At 43.4% G+C, this 24,066-nt stretch overlaps 1 protein-coding gene across 1 annotated transcript in view; it reads right to left on the minus strand.

The window, feature by feature from the left end:
* RGL1 (ral guanine nucleotide dissociation stimulator like 1) overlaps positions 1-23,637 on the minus strand; it is a 79,269-nt gene extending 55,632 nt beyond the window's left edge. The window contains exons 1-2 of the mRNA XM_055815198.1: positions 23,504-23,637; positions 22,489-22,599 (exon numbers count right to left, since the gene is read on the minus strand). Of these exons, the coding sequence (XP_055671173.1) occupies positions 22,489-22,599; positions 23,504-23,530 (138 nt within the window). The 5' untranslated portion in view covers positions 23,531-23,637. The remainder of the gene's footprint in view (positions 1-22,488; positions 22,600-23,503) is intronic.
* Positions 23,638-24,066: the final 429 nt, after the last annotated feature.

The following is a 24,066-nucleotide window of genomic DNA, read 5'->3' on the forward strand; positions in this document are numbered from 1 at the left end:
GGATTATGAATTAATTATAAACACCATCTCCTAAATTAACGATGCATCCTAGCAAGAGGGAGTAAAGACTCAAGATAAAAAACCGAGTTCAAATTATGAATGGTAAAAAATAGGCTGCTACCCGAATAGTCACTATCTTAGAAATATCACTGGAAACAACTGCTTTTACCCCAAAAATTTCTGGTATGCAGGTTTTTTTCCAATGCAAATATTATCTGTTGAGATTCTGAAAGTGAGAATCATGGAATGAAATCAACATAATTGTTTTTCATTAGGCAGACTGGAAAAAAAACCTGAAAGGGAACAACTGAGATGAACAACAAGTAAATGAAATATCAAATGCTCTTCAGACTTAGTCATTCAAAACACTCCCACTTTAGTAAAGACTTGTTTTATTTGGAATTTCTGCAAAATTATTTTCAAGAGCACTTAACTAGTGTCTCTTAAACTCCATTTTTACTGATTTTGACAGATTTTTAAATGCTTTTGACTTTCTTTGAAACTTACAGCTTTTCCAGATGGTGAGTTTTCCACCTTAGCTATTTTTATTAACTTACTGGACAGACACCCTATGCTGGAATAAAACTGCCTGAAGTGCAGTAACTTATCAGTTAACTAAAAATAAGGCTACTAATCAAGAATGATTGTTTAATTTCGCTGTTTGCCTAAAGGTGAATCAGCTTTAACCTGCTGAAAGTAGGAATAAGATGCTCTCTGTGACTTTTGGACACACACCCCCTTTTTTTTTTATATATATATATACACATATAACTTCCTTACACACAGGCTCTCCAGCATAAACCTTTAATATTTACCCTCATCTTCAGGGGGGGTGGGGGGTGGTAGGAAAAACAAAATAAAATCATGGAATGGTTAAGCTTCTAAAGTTCCAGAAATACAAGCAGCCATAGTACCAATCTGAGAGAAGAAAAACCTAAAGTATCTTACATTTATCATGCAGTCACACATCACTTAAACAGTGTGGCAAAACAGATGAAACAAGTTATTTGAAGAGCAACAGAGCAACTGGATTCCATGGCAAAAAACACACAGAACTTAATAATATGTCTCCAAAATGCTACATAAAACTCCTACTCACTTTAATCGAGTATTTTCGTAAAGAACAACTGCAAGGATATTAACAACTTATTCGACATAGTATTTCCTTGCAACAAAGACCTTAATGAACTTTATAATTGGGCTTGCTCCCCTTAAAAGGAAGCAAGCATGATGTCCCATATGTATATTGACAGACAAAACCCACAGCAGCTGACAATCATGCTGAACTGACTCAAACTTGCACACGCTGCGCTGGCTCCCCCCATCCACACCACATGACCACTAAAAAAGAAAACTTTGATGAAAAGCTGTAATTTTGCACTGACAATGCCATGTAACAATGCACGTTAGAAAGAGCAGCAACCAGACTAAGTTTATCAAAAGAAGTCACAAGTATTTCCAGCGCAGGCCCCTGGCTGCACACATCTGTGCTTCCTCTTGCAATGCCAGCAGTGTGTAAGCGCCTTGCATCCCACCACTGTCCTCTCTGTCCTTGTCCTCCACTCTGCAGAACTGTCAGCCTGGAAAACAGCTGGCATGAGATAAAGATTCTGAATCTAAAGCAGAATTTCCAGTCTAGGAAACCACGGCTTGAAATGTAGGATTTGGGTGGCCAGAGGTAGGATCGCTTGCAGCCTGCCGACTCCAGGCAGCGTAGATGCCTTTTTTTACCGTACAGCACACTTGGAAATAAAACGACCATGGAGCTCTCCCCGCAGAGCCCTCTCCACTTCACTAACTCCTGTTTCCTCATTTCAGATGCTGCTGAAAATCAGAATTCTGCATGCACCAAACTCAGAAGACAAAGTAACTTCATGAACACTTTCCTATGATCCCACAGCTAGGGGTATTCCTGGATTTCCAAAGCTCCACCCTTTTCCTTTCTTGCCACATAAATAACCTTTCTTGGCAGCAACCCGGAGTTTCCAGGACCAATTAATTCCATGATCATTATACAAAAGGCATTCTCACATCCTTAGAGCTCACAGCCTAGCTGGTATCTGTCTGAAGAGCTGGCAAACAGTAACAAAAGCTGTGGGTCAGATTTAGAGGTAAGAAACGAAAAAATGGGGGGGTGGGGGGGTGGAAATAGCCTCTCACACAAACACACAAATGCTGTTGCTCCCTTAGAACCCTTTCACTCAGGCACCTTGCAGCTACTTCAAGCCACTCTGGGAAAAATAAGATACAAGATGCATACCGCGGCGCTGAGCCGTGCGCTCTCGCGCCTCCTGAAGTTATGCAAATTCAGGCTCATTTGGATATCAGTGAACTATGTGGGACTAGGTCTAAATGAATCAAAGAAAAAAGAAGCCTAATTTACACATCACCTCTCGCTGCATGCATCTAAAGGAGTCTAAGCAAGTGCATGAAGAAGTTGAATCTTCAAAGGGGTCTACATTAAAATGGCATTGTCCGAATCTTACAAACGGTGGAACTTACTCAGCCATGGGAACATATAAATCCCTCCCTCTGATTTTGGCCCACTCGAAGCATCTGTGCAGCAAAGGAATATAGCTATATTATTCAGTGAGAATCAACTCCTCTGAGTTTCACTATGCAGCATACCAGGTTTTTAAAGAGATCAAAAACTGCCCCAACAGCTGAGCCCCATCTCCATCTCTAGCTTTCTTGTCGACTTATGCACTTACCTTCTCGTTGCTTCCTACATACAAAAAGTTCCTCCTCATCCTGACTCTCACCTCCCTTGCTAGAAGGACTTTTAATAAAATCAAGACAAGCCCTCCCACCCCCTTCTCTTGACTTACTGTCTCCATTGAGTTAACTGAACCTGAAACATCAGATTACTTCAACCCTTTTCATTTTTGTTTGTCATGTTTCACAGTTCACCACAATCTTGTTTCACTTAACCATGCCAGGGACATATTATTTTCATAATAAATATTCCTTTGGTGGTTTTGATCGGACATTGAAGCTTAGCAACTTCCTAATTTAAATGAGAAAAGCAAGAAAAAGAAATCAGTAAGTCAGGTAAAACTCTTAGTCACGTGCATCTTACAGTTCGAGGAATAGCTGTCATCAAATGACATTTACTAGAAACACTCTTCTAAGCCAGCAAACAAGTGTGTTCCATATTAAATATCTTTCCAAAGCCCTTCCGTATTAGAAGAGAATCACTTTCATAAAACGCAGCATCCTCCTCTCTGCAGTGCACAGGAGCACCAAAATGTCCAATCAACCAAACTAAGCAGTAAGTAAATATGCAAAATAATAAACGGCTCAGTAGGACACCAGAAATAGGTTTTATTGTCCATTTCTGGCAGTAAAATCAGCCCATTTTGTAAAATCTTTTGACTTCTGGAGACAGGGAAGTGTTACACAGTTTCTCCAGGAAGGAAGAGCTCTACGCAGAGTCTTCAGACTTGCAAAAAACAGGTAGTGATTAACTGTCAAAACCAATAAAAGCTTTTACAGGTATGGATGCTAGAGGGTCCCTAAGAGAGGGAAACGGGCAGCTGGGGCAGTTCCCCTGTGCCCCAGAAAAGGCTAATAGCAATTACTGTTTGTGCTAACAACCCTTATCTTAACTCCTTCTCCGCACTCTCACTGCTTCCAGTCTATCCTGGAAATCTGCCGGTGCCAAAGCCTGCCTACACTTCACAGGCTGAGTTACTTACTAGGAACCATAAAACAGAAAGGAAGGGTTGCTGAGCAGTGAAAACCAGTACAAAAACGTGGCAGGCAGTTCAAATAAGTAATCCTGACTATAGGTTACAATGATGGGCATACTGTGCCTTCCATCTGAGGAATACTTAAGAGGTTCAAGCTCAGCAAATATTGTATTTACATACAGAATGCAAGTCTCAGCTGTGATTATCTGAAAACACAGCATAATCAAGCAGCATGGTTCTGCTGTTCGCCACCGCAGAAGTTAGTATCCATATCTATAAAACACCAGAAAAATCAGATGGCACAGAGTCCATATAGCAGGTGTAGAAGACCACCAAACCAGCCCAAGTTTTGTTGCAACAAACGGAAGCTAAAAACAGCAATCGAAACCAGGACAAATCCATGCCTTCAGCTCAAAAGGCCAGTTCCCAGCTCAGTTCTTTGTGATGTCTACTGGGAGCTGGAAAACAAACCATCTCTTACTGAAATGAAAACTTCTCCCCAGCTCCTCCTCACCCATTTTACCATCTTCGGAGGAGTCACCTGCTAGTGTCATGCAATACCAGTCAGTCTAGATCTTAACCCGGGGCTGAGCCATCAGAAGACACCTTCACACAGCCTTAGCTTTTGCACCGTCACCGAGCGACCCCAGAATGCTGTCACAAGCCACCAACTAAGGGCACAGCAAGCAGGGAGCAGCACAAACCCAGGTACGGACAAATGCTTTGGCAAAAGAATGCTGTCAAAAATCATAGCAATGTTTTTGTTAAATGCCATGACATGCCGATAGGCATCGTAAGCAGGCAGGCTGAATACACATAATGGGATTCACTTATTAGTGTGTAGATCTACAGAAGAGCCAACCAAACTCTGAAAACATGGCACACATGGCTAAGGCCACATCAGCTTCCCAACTTCAAGAGCATTTCCAACACGGACACACACAGGTAGTAACCTACCTTCCTCACTTCAACGAGTTCACCAGCTTAAGCTAAACTGCTGATCTGAAAGCACTTATTAGTCCCTTTCTGTCCTTCCAGGTCTCCTTTTGAATGCAAATACTGAAGAACTTTACCCAAGGCAGACCGCACAAGATAGAACAACTCAGGTTACCTGATTCAACAACATGTGACAACACTGCAGCCTCTACAAATAATTCTTTCTCCTATTTTAAACTAATCTAGATTTCAACAGCCTGCAACATTGGACCTTTCTCCCCATGTCACCTACATCAATATCCTCCCAGACATAAAAAGCGCTGCTGCAAATATCATCATCCAAGCCCATAAATAACTCATAGTCTGCCTTGAAATCAAAAGCCTCGTCCTTCAAGCCTTGGTACACAACCCTGTCCCAAGCATCATCTCCTGGTCTCGTCCACCTCAACACTTAGGCTGCCATCACTGCATAACTGCGATTTTAATATTGCATCTCCTCCCATCTCCCCAATTCCCTGTCTTATTATTAGATGACTCTTGATTATTTTGACACAAGGCTAGACACCACAGGATTATTTCCCATTCAGCTGATTTTTGATGCCACTTCACGCTGCTACGGTATCAGCCCAATGACATCGCCACCACACAGAAGCTGAAAATTCTTTATTAGCCTCATATTTAAAAGCTGCTGGATGTCAAAGATGACAGCTATTCTATGTCTACCCTAAGACATATCACAGGAAAGTGATTACACACATTTTGTTTGTGCAACAGCGATCAGTAAATCCATCTGCCATGCTTCTTTCACAAAAAATGCTAAAATAGAATGTGCTGTAATTTTTTAACAAATGCCAAGTACAGCAATGAGAAGGGATGATTGATAGTATCGCTACTACAGTCAGACAGATTTAATATGGCAACAGTCACATCATTTTATGATAATTATAGGTCAACATGACAAAATTTTATTTTGACCATTCAGAAACATAATTTTTCATTTTTCACCAGTACCTATGTTGTTGGTAGCCAAAAATTGTGATACTTTTCCTACAAAAAGTCACATTATTTTTTTCCCCTTCCAGGAATGTAATTTAATTTAATTGTAGAGCTCATCATCACTTTCTGCTCAGTCAGTAGAAACAAAGAATGTCCTGTATGAGACAGGCAACACTGCTTCACTCGAAATGGATTTAAGGATGCCACAAGTAATAATTCTGTTGCATAATAAGAGCATGAATGCACATTACATAACCCAAAATGGTTTTATTCATCCTGATTGTGTTGTTGGCTTTCCTTTCACACTGTAAAGCTTGCTCAAACAGTACACAGAAATTAAAATTATACTGACTCAGGAAATCAGCGTAAACTGCTACTGCACTCGGTGTAAACAACAAGGCAAGAGTGATGGATTTTAATAGTATGAATAGCTGGAAGATAAAACTGTACATGCAGCAAGATTAAATGCATTCTGACAGAGGAGCAAATACTTAGAAGAAGACTGAGTTAGATTTTAAAATAAACTGCACTTCAAACATAAGGTAATTTTGTGGTAGAAAAAAAACATCCAGGAAATGTTGTTACATGTTTCATAATAACTACCGTGAGCAATCCCTATTGCCAAGCTTTTAAAATCTTTTATAAAAGAAATAGGTTAGCAGTAAGTAACCAGTTTTATAATCATGGCACGAATACATACCTAAACTGCATTATAAACTTCATTTCAATGGCTGTGCTTTTTACTACCCTTTGTTTTGAAACTAAGAGACCTCTCCAGGGTGGGGCCTGAGTAGAAAAGGCAGTAATAGTAAGCTAATGTTACCTAATGCTAAGAGTTACCAGCTTGAACGTTTATTTAAGTGTTGAAGAGTCCAAAAATATTAGTTCGATCATTAGTTCGGGCCAAACTGCATATTTACTATATCATCCAGACATCACAGAGGATCCAATTACGGAATCTCTTAGGATTCTTCTCTTGTATACATACACATGTAGAGAAAGGGAGTATCTGTATGTATGTATGTGTATGTGCAGTATATGTGTGTGTATGTATGTATGTGTATGTGCAGTATATGTATGACTCCATGTGTGTCTGCATGTACCACACCTGTGACAGCAACATCCTTGTGGCAATCCTATAGGGTTCTTCTCTGTGACAAATTCTGCATTTTGTATGACGAACTGCATAAGCATATGGCAACTAAACATACTGCATACCTGCACAAATTACTGCACTCGTGTAACTGCAGCACCCGGCCACTAACCCGTCTCTCTCGACACAGCAGAAAGCAGCACGGGTCGCGTGAGCTGGCACTGAACTGGCTGCAGTCATTTGTATTTCAGTTTAAGAATGCTGCTATGTTGCAGTTAAACTGAAATCCTTAGGCAATGGACAAAAATCGAAATACACACATAATTATGTGGAAGTATTGAGTCAGAATGCAAAACAAATATAGCTTACTTGTAAGGGGGAAAGAGCAAAAAATGTCAGGCTGTAAGATAAAACAGAAATCCTCTGTGTTTACTGTATGGGTTTTTTTGTTTTGTTTGGGGTTTTTTAGGTTGTTATTTAATTACTCATCAGGAGTGAATAGCATACCTCTGTTCTTCTCTGTCCTGTTCTAACTTTACAGCCACCCGATGTTTTGTGAACAAAACAACTGGTTTTGCACAAAGAATGCAAGCCTTACGGTTTAAGTAAGTGTGCAAGAGTTCATTCACATTTTGTATGCTACGGGGAGCCAGCAGCCCGAAAGCACAGCCAGAATCAATCTGAAGCACTCAATAGGAGGAATGCAGCAGCGTAAGATCTGACTTCCAAATGAAACATGTTATTGTTCCTTATGAAACATTTCCAACATCAGCACAATGGCTGCCATGTCAAAACGTAAGACACCATCCCTGCCCTAAAGGGTTTCTACTCTAAAACATAAAATGCATCACAGGTAGAGCCAGAGATTACTACAAGCCAAGCAAACAGACAAAAGGATGCACAGGCATATCTTCATAATCATTTTCTTGCTGTATTTGCATGTAATATTTAAACTGGCTTCCAAACGCACCTCAGGAGCATTTAGTTAACTAATCTCTCTTGCGCTGAAGACAACGGTTAATCCTGAAGGGTGTACTGACTTGTTATTTGCATCCCAACACCAACAAAGCTTGGAAACATCATGAACCTCATCTAATAAGTTCTATCCACATGAATACTATAAACAGCTGAAGGACATTTCACACTTGATTCGAGTCAGAACAGCAACTCAATACGATTCGACGCAGGCAAGCTTTTATGCAAGTTTATGTGGGGCATAAACTATATATAGGAGGAAATAAAACCCTTTAATAGCTCTTTAGTATGCCACAGGCTATTTCTGCTTTAGGATATATAGATACCCAAGTTTAGATCATTGATTTTTAAGAGCCAGAAGGAGCCACTAAGATCAGGAAGTCTGAACGACTACACGAGATGTACCACAGACCTCCAGCTTGCAGCCCAACAGCCATCATCAGCTGAACGCATCTCAAAGCGTCCTCTCATTCCATACTGGTCAACGCCTCTGAGACCTTTCGACAGAAATCACCATTTATGATAAAAACATGTTGGTTTACTTGCACATGGGCTCCCTTGACAGGAAGAAACAGCTACTGACTGGAGAAAGGTGGAGCCTTCATAAGGAGAAAGGCTACTGTATAAAGCAGCTGAGGGGAGGGCAAAAGAAAATAATTCTTTAAACTGCTTTCAGAACAAAAAGGTGGGAAGAACACAAGAGGGAAATAGATGAAAGAATAGAATAACATAACAGGCTCACTCCACAAAAGCATTTTAAATGCCTACACCTTATCAGTGCCACTGTGGGCCAGTAGCAGCACTGCCGGCTGTACCCACAGACCCTGTGCTGAGGACCCCTGCAGCACCCAAAGTCCCTGCAACCCGCCCCACGGGAGAGGCACTCCTGGGGTCCTGCGGGAAGCTTTAGGGAGGAGGAGGTAAACTCCGGTGTCTCACCCAACACCCTTTCTCTTCACCGAAGGGATGAGAAGAGCCACATCTCTGCATCTGGCAGCAGCAGAGTGCCTTGCTCTCCAAAATTTCAACAGTAAAGACTGGACAGAAGAATCCCAGGGCACATCAGGAGGACCTTGCTCTGCTACAGAACTTTTCTTGCGTGTCCAGCAGAGTGGAAGTGTTCTCTCTCTCACAGGTCTGAATACTATACATTTGTTTTAAAGCACAAGAGTTCGCCTCTACACTCCTCAGATGACCGAATACTGAGTGTATTACAGATGACAAAATTAACCCCCCAGAAGATCAGCTGGTCAGCTCCAGCCACAGGCTGAGCCATTAGCAAACGAACACGGAGCACAGGACCCCTCACCTGCCGCACCTTTCCAAATCCAGGATAACAATTGTCCTCAAACAGGTATGCCAGGGCCATTCCAGATGAGAATTCCTGTGCGCAGTATCACATGCGGCAAACAGTTCATTCTCAGCAATGACTCCACGTTACTTTTAAGTTATGGGAGCCAAGTGGAGCAGCAGCTAAGGGACCACCACAAGTTACAGCGGTGCTTGCAGTATGCAGCAACCTCTGCACTGATGCAGAGCCGAGCTACACAGAGATGACTGCAAAAAATTTGGACATAAATCGATGGCAAAGAGGAACAAGTCAAGACTCCGTCAGACTGTAACCCAGTAACCCGACAGAGCAAAAGGTTAATGACTGCTCCCATGCAAAATGGCAGAGAGCTTCACACCTAAGGTGGAGGCTGCCAAAGTTTCATTTTGATTGCCAAAGCTGCTAAAGGGTAGCTACACTCCGATGGGCAACAGATGGCTTAAGCAACTAAATGCAGAGAAATGTAAGAGGCCAGCAAAAAAGTCTGTTGAAACTACTACCCTCAAAGGTCACACTGTGGCACACAGATCAGAGAAAAGATCTGAAGGGTTAGAGTGGGCAGAACATTAAATCTTTCAGCACAACACTTGGAAGCAGCAACAAAAAGCAAACAATTCTGCAAAGTATAAATAAAGGGTACTGAAGCAACTCAAAGGACATTATTCTTCCACTGCATAAAAGGTCTGATGAGACCACATGTAGAGAACCATACTCTGTTCTAGCTGCCTTATTTTTAAAGCGGCTATTATGAAGTTGAATGGGGTAAAGCAAAGGGCAACCCACACGGTTCCTACATTCGCAGAGTCTAAAACAGCAGGGACACAAACTTTTGTTTAACACGCAAAAAAAGTAGGATCTGAGCACCCAGAGTTCTCATTGACCAGGAGGAGGTTGCAGGAGTGCTGGAAAACAGGCCCACAACAAGCTCCCATACCATGTTGCAATATGGCCCCGACATCTTCTGGACATTAAAGTTCTCATGATTCCTTTTATGAGTGCCTGTGTTCAATCTTATTCTGCCTTGTTAAATATTTGCTCCAAACAAATTGAAACCAGAACTTTATAAACAGTAACACATAATAATTGTCATTTTAAACTAAACTAGAGGGGTTTTCCCTCTGACAATGGCCAGATGCTGAAGAGGAAGGTGAAGAAATAACACCCGTAACATGCACAATAACCAGGCTGAAGGAAAAGACTCTTCTCAGCTGCAGGAGATGTTTGGTTTATACTTAAATCACAAAAAGCTATGTGTCTTCTGTTTTAAATCTCATCTAGTATCCATGTATTTTTCCTCATTATTTATATAAATGTCTAATCCTTTCTGAATCCTTCTAAACTCAGCTGGACTCAATTACTTCTTCCAGCAGCACATCCTTCAGGTTAATTACATGCAATGTAAAATTACAAATTTCCCCTCTGCCTTGCTTTCAAAACCACCAGACACTCCCTGGAGATAAAGCGTCCCTTCTCCACTCACTGTTTTAAATGCCTTCACTATATCCTCCTATTCAATGCCAGTATCGAGCCTCAATCCTGTGAAGATTTAACCAATGTGCTCATTGTTAAACCTGCACCTCGACCCTAGCTGCACCAAGACGCAAATTTAACAGTCCTTACCTTTTCAGTGTCTGCAAATGCCAGCAACCTTTTCCCATCTGTGGATCCCTTTTCTCGTTCACTTATCTTTGAGACGAGGGAACAAGCACCAGGAATGAGTGGGGTGCTACTGTAATCTCCTTAATAGTATTTTCTAAGCTTCACTTCATTCCCCACTTCGGCTTGGTATTTGAGCTTGCCTTCACAATTGCTGTTGCATAGTGGGCTTCCACAGAACTCTGGACTCTCAGAAGTCCAGGTCTTCTGCCCAAGTTGTTTTAATTAATTCACTTCTGGTCCTAAATTGATTCAATGTGCTGCTGTGCATTGTTAAGCAGCTGCTCCTTGCAGCATGTATGTCACATGTGGAGAAGATATCCATGCGATAACACTATGAAGCCACTAAATAAATATTACCATGCAACTCTGACAGCTAATCCATCTCCTCCTGAACTTTTTCTAATGCTTCAAAATCATCAGCAACCTCAAAAAATAGCCTTTTTAAAGTCACATTGTCCCAGAAACACTTTTTTCTCCTCTCTTTCCTACCTCCCCTGATAACAAACCCAGGCAACAGCACTGCTACCGAGTTTTAAGTCCCACCCAAATCATACCTTTGGGCAATGTTTCACTACAACATATTTCACACAGTCTGGGCAAAGTTTGTGGCCATGCTTTGAAAGTTATTTGGATGAAAGATGCTGTAAGAATACAAGATCGTTATCATCTCACTTAGCTATGTTTTTACTTTCCTTCCTGTCCCTTAATTACTGGTGGCACAGTGCTGAACTAGCTGTGTTCAGGTGGTAGCATGAGTTCACTTTGGTCCAAGGTAGAGTGTTTTCCATAAACAGCAAACCGATTTCCATGCCCATAACACAGAATTCCTCACTACAGCTTTAAAACTTCATTAGGGGAAAAAAAAAAAAAGAAAAGAAAAGAAACCCACATCCTCACACATCTCAATAAAATTCTTATTACAGAAGGTGCAAAAACAAAACACAGACTTTATAGTTTGGCCCTAAATGCAAACCTACATGCTAGTGTACCACCCATGAAGAACTACAAGCCACTTTGCAAGAGCTTGTATGGCCACTGAACGTGAAAAGAGAACATTTTGGGGAGGAATCAAGGGCAAAAAGCTCTGGGAGGCTCTGCGGGCAAACCATGACAACACCCCGGAGACAACTACCAGTTGGCTGCTCAGCCCTTTAGGCATAAGGTGTATCTGTGTTAATGATGCAGATACAAAAAAAAATATGCAAATAAACCGTATCAAAGTATCATCCCAGGGTTCAGAAAATGTTCTGTCAAACTAGTCCACATCCACTGGATCCACAGCACACTGAGCAGCCTGCTAAGAAGGTAACATTTCAAATGCTAGTGGGACACCGCTTCCTGGTGTTTGGGGGGGGGGGGAAGCAAAAAAAAAAAAAAAAGGTCTCACGCAAAAAGATAATGTTTTACAATCTCTGATTCTGTCTTACTGGGGTGATAACACTAAGACATCACCACCACCTTTACCTGGTTTACAAGATACTACACACTGGCTACACAAACACCAGCACAAGCAAGGATGCATGCCGAGTTAGCAGTCATTTACTCCTTTCACACAAGGTAACCCCATTTTCTTCAAGGGGCTAGGCCATGATCTGTACCCCCTTTACAGGACTACAGGAAGCTATATTCTTAGAAAACAGATTCCTACAGCAACAGCAAAAGATGCAACTCCAAAGCATGCATTTACACACATTTTTAACTAGTTTTACTGAGGTTAAATTTAAAGCCAAGCATGACTAACAAGCTTGCAATGCTTCAGCCTCTTTCTTAAATGAAAACATCAAAACCAAAACTGTAAAACTAATGGTTTTGCCAGGTCTATTCTCTTTACAGCATCTCAGTGCAGTTCGTATGCTGCTTCTCACCGGCTTTCCAATGACACATAGCCACATCCCTTGCCAACACTTCTTCAACTCAACAAGTGACCTAGATCTTCTCGCGCTCACAAAGAAAATGCCAGTTTCCTTGCAAAGCAAGTGGATTTTTTCATTATTCCTTTCCCTTCTTCCTGAAGAAGCCAAAAGGTAACATTCAGTGATGTTAGCAGCAAGACAGTCAAAATGCTAGAATTCAGGAAGAACCTCTACCACCCAAGCAGCACAGTTTAAAAAAGGCAGGCATCCTGCTATCAGGGGAAATCCCAGTGGAGATCAATTATAGCAGACAGACAGACAGATATCCCTACGTGTCACCGGTAAACTGAAAGTATGCCAAAGGCAGGTTTTCGTACACAAGCAGGCTGGCTGTGAGATTTCCGAAACGCAGTCATACGCAACCAGTGTGAGAACAGAACAGTGCCGTCTCCAGCAGCTTTTGCTGAAGAGGCCTCCCTTAGCTCTTGCTGTTCCTCTCAACAGAACAATCATTAGCACGAGATGCCTCTGCACAGCCCTATAGGAGGGGATGCTGCCCGCATCTTTCTCCCTAGCTCCGTCTGGCCTTGCAGCAGTATCCTACAGCCTTAACTCAGCGTTAATAGCACCGCAAGATTAAAGCCCTGCCACCCTGTCGCCCTTTGAATGGCTGCTTGCAATAGGTGGTTTGAAACCCAGCTGAGCGCATGACACTGTGCCGCAAAGCAAGCTGCCCTTCTAATTACGCACTGTGTATTTGGAACTGGGAAAGTAGAAGACAGTAATCTTTCAGGCTTCCATTTTAAAACTCATAATAAGGTCAGGTTTTATTTTTAAGTGTCTGTTCCACACAGTCTTTATTACTGAGCTCATGACTGCATTGAGGAGTGCTACCTGGGATGTCCCTGGGGCAGAGATGTGTGCCTGAACTGGGAAGTAAGGAGGAAAATATTCCATAAGAAGTCATTAATAAGAACTGCAATGCTATAGTACTATTATGCCCACAACTGAAGGAAAGGACAGGAGGAAACAGCTTACGCAAAACCAAAAGGCAAGCTGAATGAGATGCCAAAGCTTTCTTTTTCATGACTATGTACCTGTCTATAGGCAAAATCATTCAGCTCCCTCTGAAATCTCTTGTATCTCTACTTTGTGGGTCTCCAGCAGCTGACAGGCATCTTCCACCACGCAAAATCAATGTGAGCACACACCATCTTTCTTCCTTCTCCAAGGCAGTTCCTCGGAGAAGACGGGATTTGGAGCAGACAATAGCACAACCCGATTTCTGTAGGGAGCCTGTCAGCTCCTTGGGAACTGCTTTGCTGCATCTGCCAAACAAATGGTCAGAACTACACCCTGGCCTTGGTCTGGGCGGTCAGGACAGGCTGCAGGAGCCCAATTCCAAAGAGTCTGATTTAGCCAAAAGGGACTAACATAGGCTATAAATCAGGAGATAAAACAGTAAGCTGCAGCAAGCACAACCATCAGCCAAGTCCTTGCCTGCTGGTTGCAGAGGAAAGTGCGCTTGACCGGTACACCTGGGACCAAAGAGTAAGAGAGAAAAGAAATCACAGAGCTGGCTCAGAAAGGCATATGGGAGGGCAGGAGCAGGCTCCGAGAAAATCTGAGGTTTTGCATGTTGCTAAAATGTTGATGGTTCCAGGCACCATTTAAATCTCAACCCATACTTAGGACATCAGTGTTGGAGAGAAAAAAATCTAGACTAAAACTTCTTTTCTGACATACTGTTCCAGTCAAAGAGAAGGTTATGTTCTAGGTCCTAAGTGGCATACAGATGAGTTAAACAGAAGTTTTTGTAATAATTTTCTGACTGAACTCTGCAACACGAGCTTCCTGCCAATGTATGTGACTGTAGAGGTGTTTAGAAGCCAAACTTGTGGTCACATGCAGTGTGCAGTGTGAGACAATCATTCATAACTCATTTTTAAAACACCACAAAATTCTCAGAAAAGGTAATTATCAAATAATTTCAGTGTTAAGAAAACAGAAAAATATTTCATGATGGATTTGGTACTTTGCAGCTCTTCCCCTTTCAGGATTTTGAAGGTATTTCAAAGCACCCTTCTGCAGCAGTTCATTTTATAGTTTTGGAAGAACACGTTCTGCTACACACCCAATGCTACAGCATTAAAAGACACCTTGAGACAAGCAATGTTTTGAAACAATCTTTGCCTGAACAAACCCAAGGCAGAAGTTCAGCTGCGGCCAAAAATAAAGCAGAAAGGAAGAAAAACACGTATCTAAAATCCACTCCAGACACGTACCCGATGGCTAACTAAACCGGGCAGCACCGGCCGTGAGGGAGCATAGTATTTCTCTGTTATCTGGATATTAGAACAGCCTGTGTCATCCGTCAGTAGAACAAGAAACTTGATCCTCGAGGTCTGGCTCTGAAAGCTCAGCAGCTGTTTAAGATGTGGAGACACCATCCCTCCAGGTCTCCTCGGGTGCACAGAGGCTGGGGGAGCTCCCGCCCCTGCCTGCGTTTCCCCTGACCAGCCCCAGTACAAACACCAGAGGCGGAGCGCAGGTCTCTTCCTCACTCCTTCCTGGATAAAGCATTACAACAGGAAAAACATTTGCAAGCACTGGGGAGCCCTGTTGTCTCAAGGCTCAGTCCTCACTGCTTCCCTCATTTCCTCCAGGGCTGGACACCAGCTGCCCCAGCCCGCCCTAACCCCTGGAAAGGTAAGATAAAGCACTCTGCCTGGTTAACAGGGAGGTCTACAAAAGCCACTTCATAGCATTTCAAACACTCTTGTTGGCTTTTCATTTTTGTAATCTTCTTGTCCATCTGCCCACGCCACACCCACGCCTTTCACCGCTCCTTTCCTGCGGCACTGCATCCACTCTGTCCTTCCCACACCGCTGTTCCCTGTCGTCCAGTTCCACACCAACATTTCCTAACACCTCCCTGCTACATTTCTGCGTCCACTTCTCCATATTCCGCTTCCCAGTGTGTATCCAGACATCGCACAAACAAGGCACTCTCTTCATCCATCTCCCCCCTTCCCTGCCACACTCCCCACTCCGCCCTGCCCTTCCCTCACTGCCTCTAGAGCAATTTTGAATCTAAAATGTGACAGTGACCTCCCGTTTGCACACCGGCCTGCCCAGCAGCAGGAGAGACCAGCACCACCGTCTGCCTCGAATTAACCAAAGCTTTACAGCACACCTGTTCTTCATCAGCCTGGGTAAGACGACGGGGGACTTGCACCACAACGGAGCTGCTCCCAAATGTTCCCCTCTGCCGTCCGTCTTCTCCAGACTCTCCTCTCACCTTCATCATACATCAGCTCTGCACAAACTCCTCCTGATTACACAAGTGGATCTCTCTTTTTTCTCTTGTGACAAACTCCCACATTTTTCCTCTCAAAAATGCAGATTCTGTATAAAAACTACCTCAGTCCTCCCCTTCACTGCACACTTCCTTGCTCTTGTATCTCCACCTGGCTTAGAAACATACAATTGGAGGATCCTGTGTTCTGTTACCAAAGGAAATTGCCTTATAACCTTCTTCAGCAATTGATCCAGCTCCAAAGTTGATGCTGCCGAGTTCCTTGCTTCCTTCACTCTTGCCAGAGTGCCGCTCCACTACCTCATTCCTCTGACAATTTGAAATTTTCTCCTAATTTCTAACAGTTTCTACACCACCAGTATATAGCTGGTGTGAATGGTTCTTTTTCCTCCCTTGCACTTACTTCATTATGTTTTTATAGGTATTAATCATATACTCCCTAAATCTTCATTTTTTTAATCTAAGCTATAGTCTTCTGATTAGAATCAGACATATTCATCATTTTCTTGATGATCCCAAAAGTCTTGATAATCCCATCTCCCTTCCAGTTTAAATCAACTTTCTCAAAACCAACCAGAATTACAGACTCTGAGCCAGAACACTGCAAGGGGGTTCACACTTCCCATCTCTGCTGGCAGGAACATAAAGCAACAGAGCATCACACTGGCATTTTCTGTTTTGCATCATGCCAGTGGCTCACGTATCCTGTGATTGACCAATACACCCAAAGTCAGAAGGGATGAAGACAAAAAATATCATCCTATAGCAGAAATTATTTTAATTCATTGACAAACATGCTTTTGCATTCCGTGCTACTTAATTTCACCCCACCGCTGTTACAGCTACCCTGAATGTCAGCCTGCAGGGTATTTCCATCCTCCAGGTGTTTTCTTCCTCTGTCAGACCATCAGATTTTGTCAGCATGCTTCTGCTTGTATGTCACTGGCCCGAACGAACACGACAGCAGTTCAGTTGCAGGACTGACCCAAGCAGAACTCCCGCAGGCACTTGCCTCCAGACCAACGATCCCTCTTTCAGCCTAAGCTGCAGCATCACCTTCTTCTTCAACAGGTCCTTCAAAATACTTTGTAATTCCTCAGCCTCTCCAGAGACTAATTGTTTTCGAGTCATTTCAAGGGCAGATTTTAAAAAAAACAGATTAAGCCCACAGCCTTTCTAAATCCGGAAGATAGCTCTCTTCATGAGACAAATAGCTCCTACCTACCTAGGTCGTACCTCCCCCACCCCAATACCCCAGGCACCACTGCTCTTCTCCAGTCATACAATGGCATTTCTGACTTGATCGATGAAGTAAAACTCCTTGCTCCTTGACTATCAGTTCTTACACCAATTCCTTTCTAGTTCTGGGCTGGACACCACCAGCTGCCCAGGGTGGGCACATTAAGCTCTTAGGCAGAGCGAAAACTTGAAGACATGTGAAAGCCCCATGTGGCATCACTACTATCAACATCCAGGTTGACACCTTTGTCATGCTTACAGAAAACAGGCAAAAATCTATTTAGTTTTTCAGGTTATATATCAAGTTTAATTCTTATTGTCTCTGTGAAGCAGACTTTTTTTGTTGTTCTTATATGGCTGACAAACCTTTAGCTCTTTGTTTTCATTTGCTTTGTAAGGCTTGACTTCTGGCAACTCATATTTTAACTCTTGGATACTGCTTTCTCTGTTGACAAAGAGTTTTCCTCTATTTGTCAAAACCCAATTCATAAAAAGATCAAACAAATCCTTTTTAGATTATTCCTGCACCCTCCTCTGATAGCTTTTTCCCCTTATTCAGATGAGAAATCAAGCTAGTGTTTACACTTTTGACTTCCAAGCTTCCAAGCTCACACATTCAACTATCTGGACTTCCTGCTCCACACCAAATACTTCCCACAGTTTCTAAGTGTGCCGCTGTGAAGCCAAGCATCTCACAGACTTACCCTACTTACCCTTCTACAGAATTTATGGCAGACCCCACTGACACAGCATTACCTCTTGTTGGATCAGCCATATTTGATGAAGGAATCGGCTGGCAATAGTATCTGCTGCCTTAATACAATTCTTGCCAGTTGCCAAGAATATTCATCCAACCAGGTAGCCTTCAACCATGCCCCCCCTTGCCTTTTTGCTATTTATATGGTCATTCATTTTCTTCCTGCTTTATTGCCTTGCACCACTCACTCTTTTCTCCCTCCATCACTGGAAGAGCCATTCTGCTAGCCTCTAGCTGTGGTGCATCTTCAGTGGACAGATCCACTGGTATATGGCACAAACACAACAACCAGACCAACTATCTTGACTAGAAAGGCCTTTTTTCCTTCCCCTTTTTCTTCAGTTTTGTCCACTCCATAATCAAGCAAGTGCAGTACTTAAATTTACTCCCATTCCACATCTGCACTCCCAGCTCCTCAAATTCTCCACCCCTTGTTCCTCTTTGCAAAGGACCCATTGAACAATTCTCATTTTAACCATGCCACAAGTGCACAAGTTTCTCTCCTGTGGTGGTCCTCTAATCCTTTCACTTGTCCGGTGGATTCCATCCCACCCAATACCACTTCCTCTTGTACCTTTTGCCTCCTATAGTCCCATCACTCTCCTTGTCAAAATCTTTCAGCCTCTCACCTCTTAAATATTCCTGCCATCTCTCCACTTACTTCTCTACCTGTTCCTTTTACTTTCTCTTTCAACTAACTGTTTACAATAGATCATTGACTGGAGTTCACCCCTTCCAAGGCCATTCATACTGTGTCAGCATTCTGCTGCTGGCAACAAAAAATCAGGTGTTTAGCAGCTGATCTACTTTTACAGCCACTGCTTTACTGTTCTTATCTGCTTCTGGCTATGGTACGACTCAGCTTGTCTCTGTTTCATTTCATGGGTACCTGGCTGTCAGTTCAAGATCAAAAAAACCCACAGAACTCTAAATTTTTCAACTGTCTCTTCTGCTTTGTTGTCTGTTCTTCATGGACAATAACACCATCTTGTCTGACACACAGGGTGCCAGCCTCCCTATAGGCTGTCTTTATGTCCTCAGAGGTAAGATGAATCTGATTTTTCAGGTTCTTTCTGTGTCAGTTTTACAATACAACCTTCTCTTTCTAGCCACATCACTAAAATTCCTTGCTGCACTCTCAAACCTTCCATTCCAGTTACCAATGTCTTTTTCTCTAGCCCGATGTAATGCCATTCAAAATGATGCTGAATGTCTACGCAAAAGTCAGCTGCAGAAAGCATTCTCCTCATCCCCTCTTTTGAGCAAGACATCCACCTATACAAATCTCAATTTCTCCATCCTTCTCTCTCACAAAGAATTCTGGCCATGTACCTCAGTTTCCATGGTCTTCATGGCTTATTCCCAATCTCCACATCATCTCTCTCAAGATTCTGGTGACCTCTCAAGGTCTATCCTGGAGACACCAAAACCCACTTCATTTGCAAAAAATGCCTTCAAGCTTTCTCTTGCTGAACCTATCGTGCTTGGGAGGTATTCTCGCTCAACATCTCCAGAAGTTATATTTGACTTTTGAAGTTTTGTTAAGACTCTCCATTGCCTTGAAGTCTACAGGCAACCTGAGAAAAATCAGACTGCTGCAAAATTGATACCACTGCCTCGGATACCAATCATCAGCTGAGAACATACGTGTACAGACAAGCTTCTTTTGATATTCAGTCTGTAAGTTCTTTTTAGTCAGGATAGTGCTTTTGTGCAGCATCTACCACAATATGACTCCTCGGGCTTTTAAGATTTTGTAATACCGTAGTGCTTAAAGTCTTGAACTTCACTACGTATTTAGTGACAAAACCAGTAGCTATTCTTGGCATCCTTTCATGTCTAATATTAAAACTAATAAATTTAGTGGTTATACAAAAGCTCCACACTTTTGAAAGTTATGGAACTGCTGATGACTTCAGAAGTTACAGCCTGTTTGCCCGTTTCCTCTCTTAATTGTAGAGGTTTGAAACACAGAGAAGGCATTTCTGTATTTAAATAGACAACTATTAATGGTGCTTAAACTGCGGTCTTAGGATTGACTTTTAAACAGACCGTTCTCTCAGAATGGAGCCAACCACTCAAGAACCCTGGATGGGTTCTTAGGATACAGAATTTCAAGAAAGGCTTATTAGACTTCTGGAAACACAGAAGAGCTAGGTTCATTCACTTACTGGTACCTGTACAAGAATGTATTTAGGCCAGATTTCAAGCTTCTCAGTAATGGAAGGAATTGGTAATAAATCCCAACACACTCAGAATAAATAAAACCTTTTATATTCCTTTCAACACAGGTTCCATGACATTTTCAGTCAGATCTGCATTCCTCTCAAACACATCAAATAATCTACTATCTAATGTTTTGCAGCTGAAAATCCTCCAAATCACTTTAGAATGCAGCCTCACTAAGAACGAACCGCACTGGAACCACTGGACAAACCTCCTACTCTGATACCACACAAGATTCGATCACCACATGCCATATCAAGGTTCGAAAAGATTTGAGCTTTTCAAGTCACAAGGATCCTGACCTGAACCAATAAACCATGAGAAGCTCCATGCCTCAGAGAAGGTCAAACTGCTAGGCAGACCTTTACAGGACACAAACTGACAGTGAAAAAATAACTTTTAAAAAAGTACAATATAATCAGTAACAGAGGTACTATATTTGTTACAAGGAAGGCTCAATACTTGCTGATGCACAAATAGGTTGCTCCCATACTCTTCTGTTGACCTTAAGTCTTCAATCCAAGCCTGGCTTAGAGCACCATCAAAACAATTAAGACCAATATGGATAATTCCAACAGCATATTAATTTAGTGCTATAAATTTCAAAGTGTAAAAAAACACATTGTAAACCCCTACAAACTCCAGCTAAAAAACAAAAAAAAAAGTCACCTGATGACAATTATAAAAGAGACGATGCTTTTTAAGGCAAAACTCCTAGGGGCAGGGATGGCTCTTCATAAATAATGCTCTGGGTTAGAGGCTATTTATTGACTTTAGGACCACAGTAAAGCCATTAATAAAACAAGAACAGAAAAAGAGCTTAAAATACTTTATGTTAAGAGCTTAATGGAAACAAACAGCCCATATGTTTAAGAACATTTTTAAATAATATGCATGAGGTAGGTTGGGTTTTTTTGCTCTGAAAAACAGCAGCCTGGAAGCTGAAGTCACCAATTTATGCCTGGAACAGGTGCGGACTTCTGACACACTGCCTCCTTCCCCACAAACAGGGCTCAATTCTGACCTGGAAAGACCAACACTAGCCACAGAAAGCTAGAAGTCACTTCCATGACCTTGTCCTCCTGCTAAGACTGGCACCACCAGCTGTGGTGATGATCTCAGGAACACATACGCACTCTTCCTTTGAGAATATGACCAAGACCTGGCAAAATCCTTCTGCATACGAGGACAAACGTAGCCTAGACGGAAAAAAAATTCTACTTTTCTATAGTATGTTCATGGGACACAGACACATTTAAAATGATCTCCACCTCTTACACAAAACCACCAGCTGTGAAATTTACAGGAGCTCAAAAATACTTTCTAATATTTTTCCTGGTAAAAACAGGAGGCAAAGATGGGAAATCTGCCACTCAAAGGAAGCAGATCTGAAATTGTCTGTTCTGATTAGAACCCTATGTACTTCTTGGAAACACGGGATGGGGAGATTCTAAGAACTGTCCATACGCAGGACAGAATTTGCTTATTTTTCTTGACTGTGGTTTCAGCACTGCTGTATTGCTTTATATCATGGAACTTCACAAGAAAATGATTTGATAAAAATCTCAGGGTAGTTTGAAAAGCCTTTAAAATACCAGCCTGCACACTACATCAAACCAAGTTCTTACATTATTGCCTTTGATCCTGAAGCAAATATATAAACATAACAAAATAATACGAAAGTTATAACCACCTCCTGAAGATTTGGCTCAAACTGCCACAGCTGCACTGATTCCAATGAAGTGAGGACATTTTATATCAGCTGGGGACTTGGCCTGACAAAGGTGAAGGCAGTCAGCAGCATGCCAAATGGAGTGCGTGTGCATTTAAGCTTATTTTACTTAGCACTAAAGCCTTCGTGCTTTGAAACGCACCTTGGTAAAACAGCACACAGCTTTAATTCTTGCAGAAATACAGACAATTAATTTCTCATCTGGCTCAGAAAGCTGTATGAAAATAAGACCCAAACTGATATTCACTCAAGTTTTAAAGAAGTTTCCACTAACTTTAGAAAAACTTGCATTTGCCAAAATACCACGACTATTTGTTTGGGAGACCTGAGATAAGTTCCTAACAGCAGAAATGAGCCACAGCCCAGTCTGAAGTAACTGCTAAACGTTCAGGCCATAAGCTAAGATCCATATTTCTGCACTAAGTATCATCTCATCCATGGTCACAACAACTGGTCAAATCTTTTTCACATGCCATGAAAAGAGGAAGGGTCAACATAAGGAGAGGGTTATTTCAGATCATCCAGGCAGACGACTTCAGTGCTTTGGGTTTTCTTAAATAGTGAGAGCAGGCAGTGCTAAAAGTTAATATCGTAATGATTTGTGTGGAATTCAGCTCCCCGGAGCCGGCTCCAAAGTCCATGAGCAGCTTTCCAAAATGCCACCACGCCAGCTTTACTTACCTCCAGCCATCTCGCTCCTTTGTTGGCAGCCTGCTGAAACTCCACTCTTTTCAGGGTGACATGGTAAACAGCTCCCTCTTCTACCTCCTCACCCCCATCCTGAATGGTGATCTGCCAGGAAAAGGGGAAAGAAAATAAGGTAAGAGAGAAAGGCACATTTTCCCTCCTCTGCTAACCACAATCTATACCAGGTGCTCCCGTGCCTGGTGCAGAGCTGAGGGCAGGAGATGGGCTGCACAAAGTAATTGCAATCAAAGCAATGCAGGATACTCGCAGATCGAGGGAACACTGGAGATATTCTTGGCAAGCTGTCCTTTCCTGTGGTATCAAGATACCCTGACTTTCCATTTAACTATTTTTTCCTAGACTAGCACATATTTTAAATAGTTGTAGAAAGTCTTTTCTAAGGAAATAGTTTGGTTTTGATTAGCAGTCTTCTCTTGCCTCTCCCTCCCCCTCCCCGCTTTTTGAAAGCAATTAATCTCTTTGGCCTTTCATTTATGGAAGGAATTGCACTTTTTAAAAACTGCTGAATTACTTAGGCAGACAGCCTTTAAACTTTGAAGCTAACAAGCATTTAAAATACAGCAAGCCTTTATTTCTTTTGACAGGAGGGATTTAAAGCGCTTGTGGTTTGCTTTTCCAAAAACCTATTATTTCGAGCTGCAAAAAAAAAACCAACCACCTAAAAAACTGTACAGAGTCGAGGCTTTAGAACTCACAAATAATAGAAAGAGGATGAAAAAAAAAAAAAGTGCAACGTCTTCCAAACTTTAAGCGAACATGTGCAGTGCCTCCCGGTTTCCCAGATGATCGGCCGTACAAAAGAGCGCAGGCGGCGGCACGGGGGGCGGCAAACAGGCGCCGGGCTGCTCCGGGGGCAGCCAGCCGGGCACGGGAGGCTGCCCCGGGGGGCGACCGGGCAGGCTCCGGCGGGCAGCGGGCGGCCGCCCCGCCGACACCGGCACCCCGCGGGCAGGGGGGGTGGGTGGGGGGACACGGGACGCCCGGTTACCATTTTAGCTTTCCACAGCAATTTCATTCTCGATGCCTTCCCGGGCGCCTCGACGGGGCACGCCGCCGCTGTCCGCCGCCGCTCCGCCCTGTCAGCGGCCCCCGCCGCCGCGGGCCGGGCCGAGCCGTGCGGCCCCTCGGCTCCGCGGCGCGGGAGGCGGGAGGGCGGGCGGCCGCCAGGCCCCGCCTCGGCCCGGCACCGGGCCCGGCCCCGCCGAGGGGCTTCCTGTTTATCGCGGGCGGCCCCGGCCGAAAAGTGGCGGCGGGGGGAGCCGTGCCTGCCCGGGGGCGCCGCCGGCAGCGGGACGGCCGCCCGCCCCGGTCCCGGCCGCGGTCCCGCCGGGAGGGGCGCGAGGTGCGGCGGGGCGGGGGGCAGCGCGGGGGAGCGGGGCCGAGCGGGCGCCACCCAGCGCAGGGCGCGACGGGCGGGGCGCCGGGCCCGGCGCTACGGCAAAGCCCTGCTGGCGGCGGCGCTCCGTGCCGTCGCCCTGCGGAGCCTGGCCGGCACTCGCCCACCGGGCGGCTCGGGCGGGAGCCGCGGACCCTCCTCCTGCTCCTCCTCCG

The sequence above is a fragment of the Falco peregrinus genome, chromosome 10 (assembly GCF_023634155.1).
Source record: "Falco peregrinus isolate bFalPer1 chromosome 10, bFalPer1.pri, whole genome shotgun sequence".
Classification (NCBI taxonomy): domain Eukaryota; kingdom Metazoa; phylum Chordata; class Aves; order Falconiformes; family Falconidae; genus Falco; species Falco peregrinus.